General features: G+C 39.3%; 1 protein-coding gene across 6 annotated transcripts in view; it reads left to right on the forward strand.

Annotated features, from left to right (window-relative positions):
- PRDM10 (PR/SET domain 10) overlaps positions 1-15,911 on the forward strand; it is a 150,567-nt gene that overhangs the window by 126,817 nt on the left and 7,839 nt on the right. For 5 of the 6 annotated variants that reach the window (XM_074216304.1, XM_074216305.1, XM_074216303.1 and 2 more), the window contains exon 21: positions 12,761-12,873. In XM_074216304.1, coding sequence (XP_074072405.1) covers positions 12,761-12,873 — 113 coding nt within the window. Of the gene's footprint in view, positions 1-7,554; positions 7,881-12,760; positions 12,874-15,911 lie in introns of those variants that run through there. The other variant, XM_074216306.1, reaches the window with a different exon arrangement.

Here is a 15,911-nt window from a genome sequence, read left to right on the forward strand (position 1 = left end):
CACTGTTACAAAGATCCTTGAGGTTGAGCTTCTGGGTAATTACATTTTCCTTGCATTGAGAGTTGTGGAGTCATCCCAACTAGATCCTTGCTCTAAGTGACATCTGGAGGAAAGAACATGCCCTGTTGGGATTTCAGCTTTTTTTCTAGTATATCTGGTTCTATACTTCTAGATTCTGGTCCTCTATACTGCATTCAGAATGTTTTTAGACTTGCCTAATTCCTCATCTTAGTGCCTCTTTTATTTTATTAGGACTGGGAAGAATCATTACCTGCCTCTCTTTATAAATCCTGATGGGTTTGTGTAGAATCACTACTGACATGGGGGATAGATCCTGAGACATAATTCTGAGATTTTGCTTATATTGAGAGGGTGAGGTGTATAGAGTTGGGTTTTTTTTTGAGAGTAGGATGGTCTAATGATGGTCTAAATATTAACATTTCTGGAATTAACTCATGAGATTAGCCTTATATAGGGGTTCTGACTTCTTATCTTATGGAATCAGTTGTAATTAATAACTCTATATTCTGGGCTGAGCCAGACTCAGGCCAGTTTCCCTAAAGTTTAGATTCAATATTGTAACAAAATAAGACACTCATGCATTACTCAACAGCTAATAAAAGGAGATTTGCTTAGCCACTGTAAGAGAAAGATATTCAGTAAGGATAGACATCAAGGATGCCTTGAGTTGATTTTGCTGAGTGAAACTTCCTTGCCTTAATTGCCCATTATTTTTCACCAGTCAAGCCTCAGAGAGAATACTTGGAGCTCTCATGCTTGCTTTGTACTTAGGTTTCAATATTGTTTAGAATTAGAGAAAAAGTAACCTAATTTTGTTGGGGCAAGGATTTGAATATTTTATTTACCACATTCTGCATCTGGCACATAATTTGTTTCCTCCCCCTCCCCCATCTCCCCCATTTTTTTTTTTTTTTTTTTTTTTTAGGTTTTTGCAAGGCAATGGGGGTTAAGTGGCTTGCCCAAGGACACATGGCTAGGTAATTATTAAGTGTCTGAGGCTGGATTTGAACTCAGGCACTCCTGACTGCAGGGCCAGTCTCCATCCACTGCACCACCTAGCCACCCCCCCCATTTGTTTTTTAAAGATTTTGGATATGAAAGTTTTCAGAAAGCAACTATTCCACTGTATTCTTTTTTTTGTCATTCAAACCATAATTTTATTTGGGGAGCTAATAATGAAATAGGTCTTCCTCTTCTCCATTGAGAGATGGAGTGTGATGTATGCTGTGAAGCACAGTGTATCCATTGGTTTTATTTTAATATTCATATTTGAAGGCAACAATAAAATTTCTATTTAAAGACCTTTAATAAAAAGAAGCACAGTTCCTTCTGAGATAGCCCACTGGGTTATTAGATTTTTCTTGCATCAAACCAAAATCTAATAACTCTTTTCAATTTCCACCCATTACCTTTAAGTAGCATGACATTTTTGACTTGTCACAGAGCACCACTGAATTGTTTTTTTCACAGTGTCTGGTACCTGACAAGCAATTAATAAATGCTTGTTGACTCAACCCATAATCTAACAACTTGAGCCCTGTTTTCAGTGTGAAGTTCATTTCTTTTAACCCAGGTTAAGTTTAAGCCCTAACTTTGCCCTTTACCTGTGTGGCCCTGGACAAGTCATATTTTTTTTTATATTTTTTATTTACATATTACTAAAATAGGCTTATTGTAGGAGTAAACATAATCCCCCCTACCCCACAAAAATAAAAAACCTCATGAGAAATAAATTGAAAGAAAGAGGACAAAAATGTACTTCAGTCTGTGTTCTGATACCATCATCTCTGTCTCTGGGGTGGATTGCATTCTTTATCATAAGTCTATCAGAGAAGTTAGTTCCATATTTTTCCACGGTTCCCTCTGTCAATTTCTCCCCACGACCAATTATTATATTTTCTCTCTCCTTTCACTCTGTCCCTCTTCAAAAGTGCGCTGTGGGACAGCCAAGTGGCACAGCTGACAGAATACTGGTCCTGGGGCCAAGAGGCCCCAAGCCTACATCCTACCCCAGAGACCCAGGACCTACTCAGCTCTGTGGTCCCGGATAGGCCATCCAATCCCACCACCTTGCAAAAAAAGTAAAAAAAGAAAATATATTATATCTAACTATGATCTACCCTCTCCTTTATCCCCCTACATCTCCATCCCTTCCCCGTCCCCTTTCTCCCATCCCTTTTCTTTCCTTTTTCTTCTAGATTTCTATGTTCTATTAAGTATAAATATATATAAATACATATATGTATATCTATATCTATCTATCTATCTATATATATATATATATATATATATATATATATATATATGTATATTGTTTCCTCTCTTACCCATTTCTGATGAGAATGAAAGATCCCTCAGTCCCCCTTACCTCCCCTTCCATACCATTGCAAAAGCTATTTCTTGACTTTTTTACATGAATTATCTTATACTATTCTACCTCTCCTTTCTCCCAGTATGTTTTTTCCCTCCCATTGACTCTATTTAAAAAATATATTATACCTTCAAATTTGACTCCTTGTTTCGACTGTAAAAGCTTTTAACTGCTCTAATATATGAGAAGGTTCATATGCATATTATCTGTATCATTTTCTCATGCAGGAATACATGCAGTTCAATATCATTAAATCTCTCATGATATGCCCCTCTGTCTACCCTTCCTATGCTTCAGTTGAGTCCTGTACTTGAAGATAAACTTTCTGTTCAGCTCTGGTTATTTCAAGAGGAACATTTGAAATTCCACTGTTTCATTGAAATTCCATCTTTTCCCTTGGAAGAGAATATTCATTTTGCTGGGTAGTTGATTCTCAGTTGCATTGCAAGCTCTTTTGCCTTCTGGAATATTATATTCCAGACCCTACAAGGCCTTAATGTGGATGCTGCTAAGTCCTGTGTGATCCTGACTGCAGTTCCAAGATATTTGAATTGTTTTGTTCCATCTGCTTGTAGTATTTTCTCTTTGACTTGAGAGTTCTGGAGCTTGGCTATAATATTCCTGGGGGTTATTTTTTCAGATCCCATTCAGTAGGAGATTGGTGGATTCTCTCAATTTCTATTTTACCCTCTGCTTCTAGGATATCAGGGCAATTTTCCTGTATAAATTCTTTAAAAATGAAGTCAAAGCTCTTTTCCTGATTGTGACTTTCAGGTAGCCTAATAATTTAAAAATTGCCTCTTCTGGATCTGTTTTCCAGATCCACTGTTTTTGTTTTTGTTTTTTTAATGAGATATTTCACGTTTTCTTCTAGTTTTTCATTCTTTTTATATTGTTTTATTGTGTCTTGATTCCTCACAAAGTCATCAGCTTCCTTTAGCTCCATTGTACATTTGAAGTTGTTTTTTTCAGAGAGCCTTTTTTTTATTTAGCTTTTTTGCAAGGCAAATGGGGTTAAGTGGCTTGCCCAAGGCCACACAGCTAGGCAATTATTAAGTGTCTGAGACCGGATTTGAACTCAGGTACTCCTGACTCCAGGGCTGGTGCTTTATCTACTGTGCTACCTAGCCGCCCCCAGAGAGCTTTCTTATCTCCTTTTCCATTTGGCCAATTCTGCTTTTTAAGGTATTTTTCTCCTCATTAACTTTTTGAACTGTTTTTTCCATTTGACCTAAACTAGTTTTTCATGTTTTTGGTTTTTTTTTGGATCTCCTTGACTAAGCTTTTGCCTTGGTTTTCATGTTTTTCCTGTCTCATTTCTCTTCCCAATTTTTCCTCTACCTCCCTTATTTGATTTTCAAAATCTTTTTTGAGCTCTGAAATAGCCTGAGACTAACTTCTATATTTCTTGGAGGATTTAGATACAGAAAATGGAACTTTCTCATCTTCTGAGTGTGTGTTTTGGTCCTCCATGGACCCAAAATAATTGTATGGTCAGGTTCCTTTTTTTTCTGTTTATTCATTTTCCCAGCTTCTGCCTGGTTTGGGGTGCTTTCTGAACTTTTGAGTATTACTGGGACACCTCTCACAAGGACCTCAGTTCCTTCAAGGTCTTATGAGAGATTCTGACTGCTCTCCTGGCCTGTGTTCTAGTCTTGCATGGCAATGGGGGGTCCAGACTGGGACCAGGCAGGGTCTGAATATGAACAAAACACAAGAGTCCTGTCCCAGGGCCAGACAAGAGACCTCGACAGTCTCCCTTTTTCCATGGGCTGAACACTCTGTTGCAGCTGCTAGGCAGCTCGCTGCCGGGTAGCTCTGCAGGTCTGCTTCCATTTCCTGGGATCTGGGCTGCTTTGAGGGCCACACAGGCTCCCACTCATTCTGGAAGAGGTTTCCCCACTGATCTTCCAAGTTATTCTTAGTGTTCCCTGGGTTGCCAGGTCAGGAAATTGCTTCTGCTGCTGGGAGCCTGCACTCCCCAGGACTCAGGCAACCAGTCAAGCAAGCTGTTCCCAGAAGGCTGGAGCTCCTTCAGTCTGGTGGGATAATCCTGGCTGTACTGCCGCCCCCCTCCACCCCCATGAAACAGAGCTTTCCCACGATCTTCCATGTTACCTGGGGCTGGAGAATTGCCTCACTGGATCTTTCTGTGGGTTCCATCTCTCAAAAATTTAGTTAGAGCCATAATTTTAAGGCTTTTGGAATATTTTTGAGAGAGCTCCTAGGAAAGACTGTTCTCATGCCACCATCTTGGCTCCACCCCTCTGGACCTCCTCAGTATTCTTGATCACAATACTTATAGTTGCATTTCATCTAACATTTAGCAGGTTGTCTGAAATTAAGGGACTTTTGACTTCTCTTACTTTGTCTCTGATGTTAAGATCAACCAATATAATTAACCAGAAAGGATTTCAGCATAAATAGTGGAAAGATTACTAGATAAAGAATTTAAGAAAACCTGTATTTTATTCTCAGGTTTGCAGTTAATAGTTATATGATCTCAGGTTATTTGACATCTCTGATAATTTATAAAATTAATATTTAATTTAATATCTATTAAGTGCTCACTATGTACAGAACTCTGAGGTAATTGGTGAAATAGAAAGTTTAGATAAGACAAGGGTATACAGAGATAACTGTAATTCAACATAATATATGAAGGTGCATAAGAGAGATGCAAAGAGCAGTGTGAGACCTGATGGAAAAAATGTTCCTGAGGCAGATCAATGAAGACTTCATAGTGGAGATGGTCTTTCAATTATGCTTTAAAGATTAGGTATTTATTCAGCAAAAGGAAAGAGAACATTCTGGGTATAGTTTAAGGTTATGTATGAACTTCTATAAGCTGTATAAATGAGACTATGAATAGTCCAGTTTGATCAGTCTACAAAGTACATAGAAGGGAAATTATATGAGATAAAACTAGATAGCTTTTTTTTTTTCACAAAGAAGGAGGAAGAGAACAGATGGTGAAGGGGCTTGAATTCTATGGTATAACTTGACTTTGCAGCTTAGGTAATAGGGAGATATTTATACTGACATTACTAATCTACATTTAAGCAAGATGTCTGGTAGTATATGAAGGTCATTTGGAAGAACAGCGTTGAAGTCCAGAAGATCAGTTATGAGGCTAATGCAGTAATCAAGATAGGGAGGGACTGAAAATATGATGATCTTATTATATTTGGGGACAAATTCATCCCTTCTCCAAATATCCCCTTTTTTTTTTGTTAAGGGCATACACACTGTTTTCCCCTTAGTCTTACAGTTTCACAGCCTTGGATTCATCCTTGACTCATCTCTCCCTCTCCCATATTCAATCAGTTGCCAAGTCCTGTTGATTCCTACTGCCATCATTTGCTATATTCATTCCTTCTATTCACATGGGCATCATCATAGTTCAGACCTTCATGTGTCTTCTTTTGCCTGGACTTTTACCATTCACTTTCCTGACTCAAATCTTTCCCTTACATATACCTACCAAAATGATATTGATAAAACACAGTATTGACTATGTCACTCTTTTGTTGAAGAATCTTCATTGATTCCCTTTTGTCTTTAAGATAAACCCCTCTGCTTGGTATTTAAAGTTCTTTATAACATGATTTTAATTTATCTTTCCAGCCTGATTACACATTATTTTTCTCCCATATTGTATAATACTACCCAATAGTCTGCTTGCTGATCCTCATTCCTTCTCTTTGCTTTTGCTCTTGCTGTCTGCTATGTCTGGGATGCTCACTCTTTCATCTCTGATCATATGATCCCTAACTTTCTTCTTAATTCCTTTATTTGTTAATGTTTTCTCCTTGTTCTCCTTTGCATTTGTCTAGTTGGTATATAATTTTTTATTTACATTATCTCTGTACATGTTATTTTCACTGAAAACTTCCCTCCTTCTCAACTTATGTCACCTAGACATTTTCCCACATTTTTTCCTCCTTCACCTTTGTCTTACATGATGAGGTACCTTTTTTCTTTCCAAGGCAAATCCCTCAAGATGCATGTTTGATCCCATCTCCTTTCATCTTCTTTTGTTCTCTTCTGTGATCCCTATTTTCTCTCTAATCTTCAGTCTCTCTTTAACTTCTGGGTCCTTCCCTGCTGTCTAGAAGCATGCCCATGTCTCCTCCATCTTTAAAAATCCTTTTTGTTGGAACATCTCTGCTAGCTAATGCTTATATTTCTCTTTCCTTTCTTGGCCAAATTCCTGGTAGCACTACTAATTTTTCTCATGTAACTTGATTCTATACCCAGTCTGGCTAACTTTCAGTTTTGACTGAAACTCATTTTTTCCAGGGTTACTACTGATCTCCTAATTATCAAAAACTACTCAACCTGTCTGCAGCTTTTGTCATTGTTGATTATCCTCTCCTCCTGAAAAATTTCTCTTCTTTAGTTTTCCATGACTACTCTCTAAGTTCTCCTTAGTAAGATTTTCATTCAGGATACACCCATTTGGGTTTTTCCTTACCCCACATATTCTATATGTTGTTCATTCTTGTTATTTCTCCCTTCCCAACACTTCTCAGCTATGTCCCCTTTTCTCCATTCACCTATTACCTTGATGCAGGCCCTCATCACCTCATACCTAGAATCCTGCCTCACTCTGATCCATCTTTCAGCCAGTTGCCAAAAGTATCTTCTTAAAGTTCTAGCTTGACCATGATACTCCCTTTATTCAATAAAATCTAGTAGTTCCTTCTTACTTCTGGGAACAAATGTTCACAACTTGGTCTATTCCTACCTTTCAAATTTTCTTACATTTGACTCACTTGCTGGTGCTCTACTGTTGAGCAATACTGGCCTTCTTGCTGGTCCTCAAATTCAAGTCTTTTTACTTGTTACTTTTTCCTTCCTGTCTGGAATGCTCTCTTTTCTCAACTTCTCTGACTTCCTCTAAGACTCAGCTCAAATCTCTCTTTCATAAATAGACCTTTCTTAGTCCTTTCAAGTACCTTCCCTTTACACTGTGTTATTTGTTTGTGGTTCCCCCCTACCATTAGAATTTAAATTCCTTGAGAGCAGAGATAAAATTTTTTAAATATTTTATTTGCTTTTCCAATTACATGTAATGATTGTTCTTATCGATCTTTTTTTTGCAAGGTTTTGAGTTTTACATTTTCCTTCCTTCTTTTCCTCTCCCCTTTCCCAGACAGAAAGCAATCTGATACAGACTCTGCATTTATAATCCTGCTAAACATAGATCCATATTGATCATGTTGTGAGAGAAGAATCAGATCCCAATGGAAGGAAAAAAAAATTAGGAGGAAAAAATGACATCATAAGAAAACTTTTAAAAATTGAAGATAATAAACTTTGGTTTTCTCTGGATACAGATAGTATTTTCTATCACAAGTCTTTTAAAATTATCTTTGTTGTACTGTTGAAATGAATAAGTTCATTGATCCTCACCCCATGTTGTTGTTAGTATGTATGATGTTCTTCTAGTTCTGCTCATTTCACTTAGTATCAATTCATGCAAGCCTTTCCAGGCTTTTCTGAAATCCCATCCCTCATGATTTCTTATAGAACAATAGTATTCTATCACAGAAATACATACACACACACACACACACACACACACACACACACACACACACGTATATATATATATATACCACAGTTTGTTCAGCCTTTCCCCAATGAATGGGCATTCCTACATCTTTTACAAGGTTGAACTGTAGGCCCTTCTAAATATAAGATTCTACACTATGCAGTGTGGTTAACATACTCAAAAATTGCTCATCCCTTCATAAACCATAACCTTAGATAAAATGAGTTCCATCATTATGCCACTGTCCTAAGTTCAGTACACTTGTGCTACTAACCAAACTTATTTGTGAGAACTTAGCTCTAGAAATTTGACTAGTACCTACTTTTCCACCTTCTCATCCATACTAGTATGGTTTTCTGAGTGAAGGATGTCCCTGAACTTTTATAATAGCAAAAATAAGAGCAGTTCACACTTACAAGGGGACTTTATAAAGAGTCTTATGCATGTTTGAACCTCAGAACAACACTGTGAGGTACATCTTCTACTCCTCTTATTCCCAACATTCACCCCCCCCCCCCCATCTGCCACCCAATAACTTAGCAGGGGATCATCAGGAGTTGTTATGGCTAAAAAATTCAATCATCCTGAGACCAACCTTATGAAGAGTTTATTGAAATTTAGCTAGGTGGCTGCTCTATCACAGGTCCATCTTGGAATGTTATATATTATGGTTTGGGGATCTTATTCCCTACTCAGTTCCATGAGTTCAAGGGCCATGCCTTATTTAAATTTGTGTATCTTCCACTAGTGTAGTACTTACACATAAGAAGTGCATTACTGTTTTGATGTAGAAAGGGGAGCTAATGATGACACAACTGATAGACTGGAATGGTATCAACTTTTCTTTCCACTCCCCATAGTGGGAATCCTTTCTTCCTCCTTCTGGTGCTCTAACTCTGGTCCTTTCTTCCTTTGGCATTATTCATAACCTATGTTTGAAAAATGATTTCTGCCTACTTGATCTCTATCATTTGGTTGTTTTTATTGTTTTCCAGAGATGGCAAAATTAAGCTCCCCACACATAGGAAACTTGTTTGTTTACTCCAAGAAATAGTTTAGTTTTGACTAGTAAAAATGACTAATTTTTTTTAAACTACCACTGATAATAAGCCCTATTAAGAACAGAAGGGTTTTTTTAGTTGTATGTTGTTCAATCTTTGCAATTTTTACAGAGTTGTTAAATAATTAACTTTCCTTCTTTCTTTCTTTATTTTTTAAATTTATTTTTTATTCTCATTTTGTACAAATGTTTTTTTACATTAATAAAATATTCTTGTTTACAAGTAAACAAAATACCCCTCCCCCCATGAATATAGTTAGACTTGCTTGGGCGAAAAAAGTAAAGGGGAGAGAAAAAAATTAAAATTAAAAAAAATAATAGTAATAATTGTAGGTATGGCCAGGTGGTGCAATGGATGAAGCACCAGCCCTGGAGCTACGAGCACCCAAGTCCATATCCAGCCTCGTAAACCCAATAATCACCCAGCCATGTGATATGCAAGCCACCTGATCCCCACTGCCCTGCAAAACCAAAAAAAAGAAAAAAAAAGACCCAAAATAAAATAAAATAGTAATAATAGTAGGGGTGGCTGGGTGGCAGACAGAGCATTGGCCCTTGAGCCAGGAGCACCTGGGTCCGAATCTGACCCCAGACACCCAAAGATCACCCTGCTATGTGGCCCCAGGCAGGCTACCCAGCCCCACTTGCCCTGCACCCTCCCCCAAATAATAATAACAAAAAATATGCTTCAGTCTTTGTTCCAACACCAACAACTCTGTCATGGGTGGATCACATTCTTTATCATAAGTCCATCACAAAAGTTACTTCCATATTTTTCCAATGTTGCCATTGCTGATCGCAACTCCCTCCTTTCTTATTTCTCCACTACCATGTACTATATTTTCTCTCTCCTTTCACTCTGACTCTGCTGTAGGGTCGCTGAGTGGCGCAGCAGACATCCCTGGTCCTGGGGCCAAGAAGCCCTGAGCCCCCATACCACCCCTTAGGCCCAGCATCCACCTGGCCCTATGGTCCTTGACAGGCCATCCAATCCCAGCCCCTTGCAAGAAGTAAAAAAGAAAATATGTTATATCTGACCACTCTCCCCCCATGGTCCATCCTCTCCTCCTTTATTCACATCCCCACCCCTTCCCCCTGCTCCCCCCTCCTTCTTATTCCAGATGTCTATACCCCATTGAGTATATTTGCTGTTTCCTTTCCTAGCCATCTCTGATGAGAGCAAAGGTTCCCTCATTCCCCCTTGCCTCCCCCCTTCCATATCATTGCAATAGCTCATTGTAATAAAAAAAATCTTATTATGTGAAATATCTTGGACTATTCCCCCTCTCCTTTTTCTTTCTCCCATTCCATTTCCCTTTTTTTCTATTGACTCCATTTTTACACCATATTTTATCTTTGAATTCAGCTTTCTCCTGTGCTTCAACTATAAAAGCTCCCTCTACCTGCTCTATTAATTGAGAAGGTTCATATGAATATTATCAGTATCATTTTTCTATACATGCAGTTCATCCTCATTAAGTCCCTCATATTTCTCCCCTCTCCTCCAATCTCCATGCTTCACCTGAGTCCTGTATCTGAAGATAAAACCTTCTGTTCAGCTCTGGCCATTCCAAAAGGAACATTTGAAATTCCCCTGGTTCACTGAAAGTCCATCTTTTTCCCTGGAAGAGGACATTCAGCCTTGCTGGGTAGTTCATTCTTGGCTGCATTCTAAGCTCTTTTGCCTTCCGGTATATTGTATTCCAAGCCCTATGAGCTTCCAATGTAGTTGCTGCTAAGTCCTGTGTGATCCTGACTACAGCTCCACGATATTTGAACTGTGTCCTTCTGGCTGCTTGTAATATTTTCTCTTTGACTTGGGAGTTCTGGAACTTGGCTATAATATTCCTGGGGGTTGGTTTTTTGGGATCTCTTTCTCGGGGCGGGGGATTGGTGGATTCTCTCCATTTCTATTTTGCCCTCTGCTTCTAGAATATCAGGGCAATTTTCCTGTAGTAATTCTTTGAAAATGATGTCAAGGCTCTTTTCCTGATCATGACTTTCAAGTATTCCAATAATTTTTAAATTATCTTTCCTAAGTCTGTTTTCCATATCAGTTGTTTTTCAATGAGATATTTCACATTTTCTTCTAATTTTTCATTTTTTGGCTTTTGAAGTATTGATTCCTGATTTCTGGTAAATTCATCAATCTCCCTGAATTCTATTCTTTGTCTGAAGTATTTGTTCTCCTCAGAGAGTTTTCTTATCTCTTTTTCCATCTGCCTAATTTTGGTTTTTAAAGCATTCTTCTCCTCAATAACTTTTTGAACTGTTTTATCCATTTGATCTAAGCTGGTTTTTAGCATGCTATTTACTTCAGCATTTTTTTGGATTTCCTTGACTAAGCTGCTGACTTCATTTTCATGTTTTTCCTGCATCTCTCTCCTTTCTTTTCCCAGTTTTTCTTCCAATTCCCTCATTTGATTTTCCAAGTCTTTTTTGAGCTCTGTCATAGCCTGAGCCCAATTTCTGTTTTTCTTGGAGTCTTTAGATGCAGGAGCTTGTGCTTCCTCATCTTCAGACTGAGTATTTTGATCCTTCTTGGGCTCATTTGCAAAATATTTCTCAATGGTCTTCCTCTTGTTTCTTTGCTTGCTCATTTTCCCAGCCCAAGCCTGTTTTTTGGGGTGCTTCCTGAGCTTTTGGGACACTTCCACAAGGGTCTCAGTGTGTGAGGCTCTGTCCTCCCTCCTGGTCTGTGAATGACCATAAGCGCCCCCCTCTGCTACGAGGCCGAGGTGGGGGGGCCCTGTTGTTCTGTGGGGGGGCCTAGACTGCGATCAGGATCTGAATCTGGTCAGAGCCCCAGAGTCTTGTTCCAGGGGTAGAGGACAGAGCTCTGCAGTCTCTCTCTCTTCACTCCCCTCCCTCAGCTCAATGGGCTCATGCCCTGGGGGCTCCTGCTTACCTGCTCTGTCTGCGTCTGTTCCTGGATCAGGGCTAGGGAATGTCCAAGCTGCTGGCTGTGTGCCCTGAGGGCTGGGCTCCACGTGCTCGCTCTGGCAGAGGTGCCCCGCTGTTCCCCCACTTTATGCCTGGTGCTCCCTGGGGTACAACTCAGGAGACTCCCCGCTGCTGTGAGCCACGGCTCCCAGCGCCCTGGGGCTGCCTCCAGGAGGCTGAAGTTCTTTCCCTCTGGCGGGCCACCCCACCAGTGGGCCGCCCCTCCGACCCCGGTGAGCAGAGCCTTTCTGCTCTTTTCCAGGTTACCTTGAGTAGGAGAACTGCCTCACTGGGTCCTTTTGTGGGTTCTGTCTCTCGAAAGTTTAGTTAGAGTCCTTAGCTTGTGAGTTTTTATCAGAGAGCTCCTAAGACTCGATCCCTTCATGTCGCCATCTTGGCTCTGCCCCCCAATAATTAACTTTCTTAGGAAATTCAAAATCTTCATTTGAAAGACTTATTGCCTATGTCTGCTTTATGGAATGTCTGTTCCCTTTATTGGAGAAGAGCCATTTATTTCTTGCTGTGACTGTCTACATCTCTGTATTCTTACTCTCTCCTGTTCTTTAAACAGTAGACCCCAAGACTTGGCTGGGTGACTTCTTTTTTGCTTCCTCTTCTCCTTTTTTTTGGATTCCTTGTCACTTAATGACCTAAAGGGAATGAACTTTCAGGTCTCTGGTTCTCCCCTAAAAGGATTATAACAGGCAAATTCCATAGGGAGTGTGGTTACTGACAAATCATTTAGTTCTGTAAACTGTAACTTTAAACTCTGAAATCACTGATTTTTGGATATTTTCTGTTTCAGCATCTGAGCTCCAAATGATGGCCATTCCTCAGGGTCAGTATGTGATTGCAGAGACAGCTGTCACCACTCCTGTTACCACTGTGAACACTGGTCAAGTGAAAGCAGTTACTCAGGTAAGCAAAGAGCTGGCTCTCTGTCCTGACTAGTGACAATGTTGTACCAGGTTTCAGACCTGAAGGCAGATCCAAAGGACATGTGGACACGCATTCATTCAGTAATTTCATGAGCATTTATTAAGTATATCCCATGTGCCAGACACTGTACTAAGTGGTGGGGGGCGATTACTAAAAAGAGAAAGACAGTCTCTGCCCACAAGGAGCATAATAGGAGCAGAGAGTACAAAGCAGGGAGTGGGGAAGGGGAAGAGGACTTCCTATTGCAGGGGCATCAAAGTTGTGGTGAATTGAAACCAGGCAGAACTGCAGATGCAAAGTGGACTGAGCTGCAGGTCTTCCCTTAATAAAGAAAGACTTTGGGGGTAATTTGGTATACCACCCTTCAGTCCTTTCATCAGAGGGGAGAAGAGACTTGAGTTAGTAGCATGGTGATGAGATTAGAAGTGAGCAGCCTATCCTGGGAAGAGCATCTTGTTCTGGGGAGATGAGACCAGGCAGAACTGCAGATGCAATCATCTTCTCCTGGACTTTCCACTCAGATCATAGCATCTGAAACATTCTGTATTTGTAATTTTAAAATAATATTATTGATCTGTCTTGCTGGTAAATCTTTTAGAACATAAAGAAAGTGATGAAGGGATCTTGATGAAGGGATCTGCTACTCTGTGGCTAGAATTCTGATCCACAAGGAAGATCTGTTTGGTGAAGGAGAAATAATAAAACCTTGGGGGGAAATTGTGATTATTCTAGAGTTGGTGACAGCTGCAGAGGACAGAATTGGATAGTCTGTCAAGAATTGATGGCTTGACTGGCATGGTAGATGGAGTGCTTGCCTTGGAGCCAGAAAGACCTGGTTTCAAATCCATCTTCTGACCTTTCTAGCAATGGGAAAATTACTTAATCCCAGTGAGTTTTAGGTTCCTCATCTATATAATGAAAATAATATATATATCATAGGCTTCAAAATCATTATATAGAATATTGTACACTCTTTAAAGTACTAGGTCAATTAAAAATCATAGAAATAGCAGATTTGGAAAAGTTCAGATAAATGATAGTTATGATCCCCAGGGCCTGAGTCTCAAACAGGGGATCATAGGATCATGACTTCAGAACTGTAAAGGACTTTGGAAGTTGGATAGTTTCATCCTCCACTCCCCATTTTAGAGATTATAAAACTAAGGCCCTGAGAAGTTACTTAACTTCTTGGGAAGTTCCAGAATGGCTTATCCAGTTGAGAAATGAGATGAAATTGTCCTTCTAATTCCCTTTCTAAACTGTGGTTTGTAGAATTACACAATACAATGTGGCTCTGTAGGTACATCCACCAGTTCTTTCAGGATGTGGTCTCATAGAAACAGACTATAGCAGGACTTTTATCTCCTAATTACAGCTAGGTGGTGCAGTAGATAAATCATCAGGGCTGAAGTAAGGAAGACTTGAGTTCAAATCTGGTCTCAGATCCTTACTAGTTGTGTGACCCTGGGCAAATTACTTAACACTTGTTTGCCTTGGTTTCCTCATCTGTAAAATTAGCTGGAGAAAGAAATGGCAAACCACTCCAGTATCTTTGCCAGGATAAACCCCAAATAGAGTCATGAAGAGCCAGGCATAACTCAAGAATAACAACAAAAACAACAACAACAACGTAATGCAGCCTAAGATCACATTAGATATTTTTAACTGTTAGATAACATTTCTGACTCTTACTGACTTTTTTTTTTTGCTTTTTGCAAGGCAATGGATTAATTTACTTCCCAAGGTCACACAGCTACATAATTATTAAGTGTCTAAGATTGTATTTGAACCCAGGTCCTCCTGACTAAAGGGCCAGTGCTCTATCCACTGACTTTTAAAAGCTATTTCATTCATTCCTTCACCGATTTCTAAAGCCATTTATGTATTGTTATTCAGTTTGCATACTTTTCCACAAGAATAGCATCAGATGCTTTGTTAAATCTTTAATAAAATCTAGTTAAATTATAGTTACCATATTCTCTTCATATTCTCTTCCTTCTCAAAGAAGGAAGGTACATTGTCTCAGCTGTAGGAACATAATTGGCTACTCTAATTTTATAGTATTCCATTTTGTTTTGTTCTTTCTGTTTATATTTTTTGTAGCTTAGTTCATCCTGGCTCTTTGTGATCACTGCTTCCATGTCTTTTAGTAACATTATAAAATTGAAGCCAAGTTCACTGCTCCATTAGTTTTCAGACTCCACTTTCTTTCATTTTTTGAAAAGCAGAATAAAGTTTATCTTTTAGTCTTCCCTTTTTTTCCATGGTGTCTCAGACATTACTTATTGTGGCTCTGAAGTTAAATTCATCATCTCTTTCAGGATACATGGATATAGTTCATTTGGACCAGGTGACTTGGGTTCATCTAGGAAAGTTATGTGCTCACTAACTGTTGGGTTAATGGGATTCTCAAATAAAACAATTCATATAAGGACTTAATAAACTTTCAAGTGTTTTATAAATGTCCATCCTCCTCCTCACTTAACTCTCACCTGTCTTCAGATTCTTCCCCAGGGCCTGGCTTTTGCCTTATTTTCCCCACATTCCTTCAATGTTAAATTCCAAATTCTAGCCTTCTTGCCTTTCCTGAGACAGTAATAAATCTGATTCAGGTTAAACATACGTAGTCATATAAAATATATTTCCATGTTAGTCATTTTGTAGAAGAAAACTCTTACTAAAAAACTGTTATTCTTCTCAAAGAAGATCATGAATCTGAGAGGTGATGCCATGACATATGTATGCACTGGATTTGAGTGAGGGGGGATGTGCAAAGGCACCAGCCTCACCTTTCCTCTAGAACTATCTGGGTCCAGTGACCAGATATGAATCAGGATGACTGGAGATGGACCTGTGTGAGAAAAGTGTTTGAGACCTAATTTGAACTCAGGTCCTCAGGTGCTCTTACCCACTGTGCAACCAAACTGCTCAGCCAAAAAAAAAAATACATAAGAAGGAAGTGGCTAGGTGGCATAGTGGATAAAGCACCAGCCTTGGAGTCAGGAGTACCTGGGTTC

This window comes from Macrotis lagotis, chromosome 1 (assembly GCF_037893015.1).
Source record: "Macrotis lagotis isolate mMagLag1 chromosome 1, bilby.v1.9.chrom.fasta, whole genome shotgun sequence".
Taxonomy (NCBI): domain Eukaryota; kingdom Metazoa; phylum Chordata; class Mammalia; order Peramelemorphia; family Peramelidae; genus Macrotis; species Macrotis lagotis.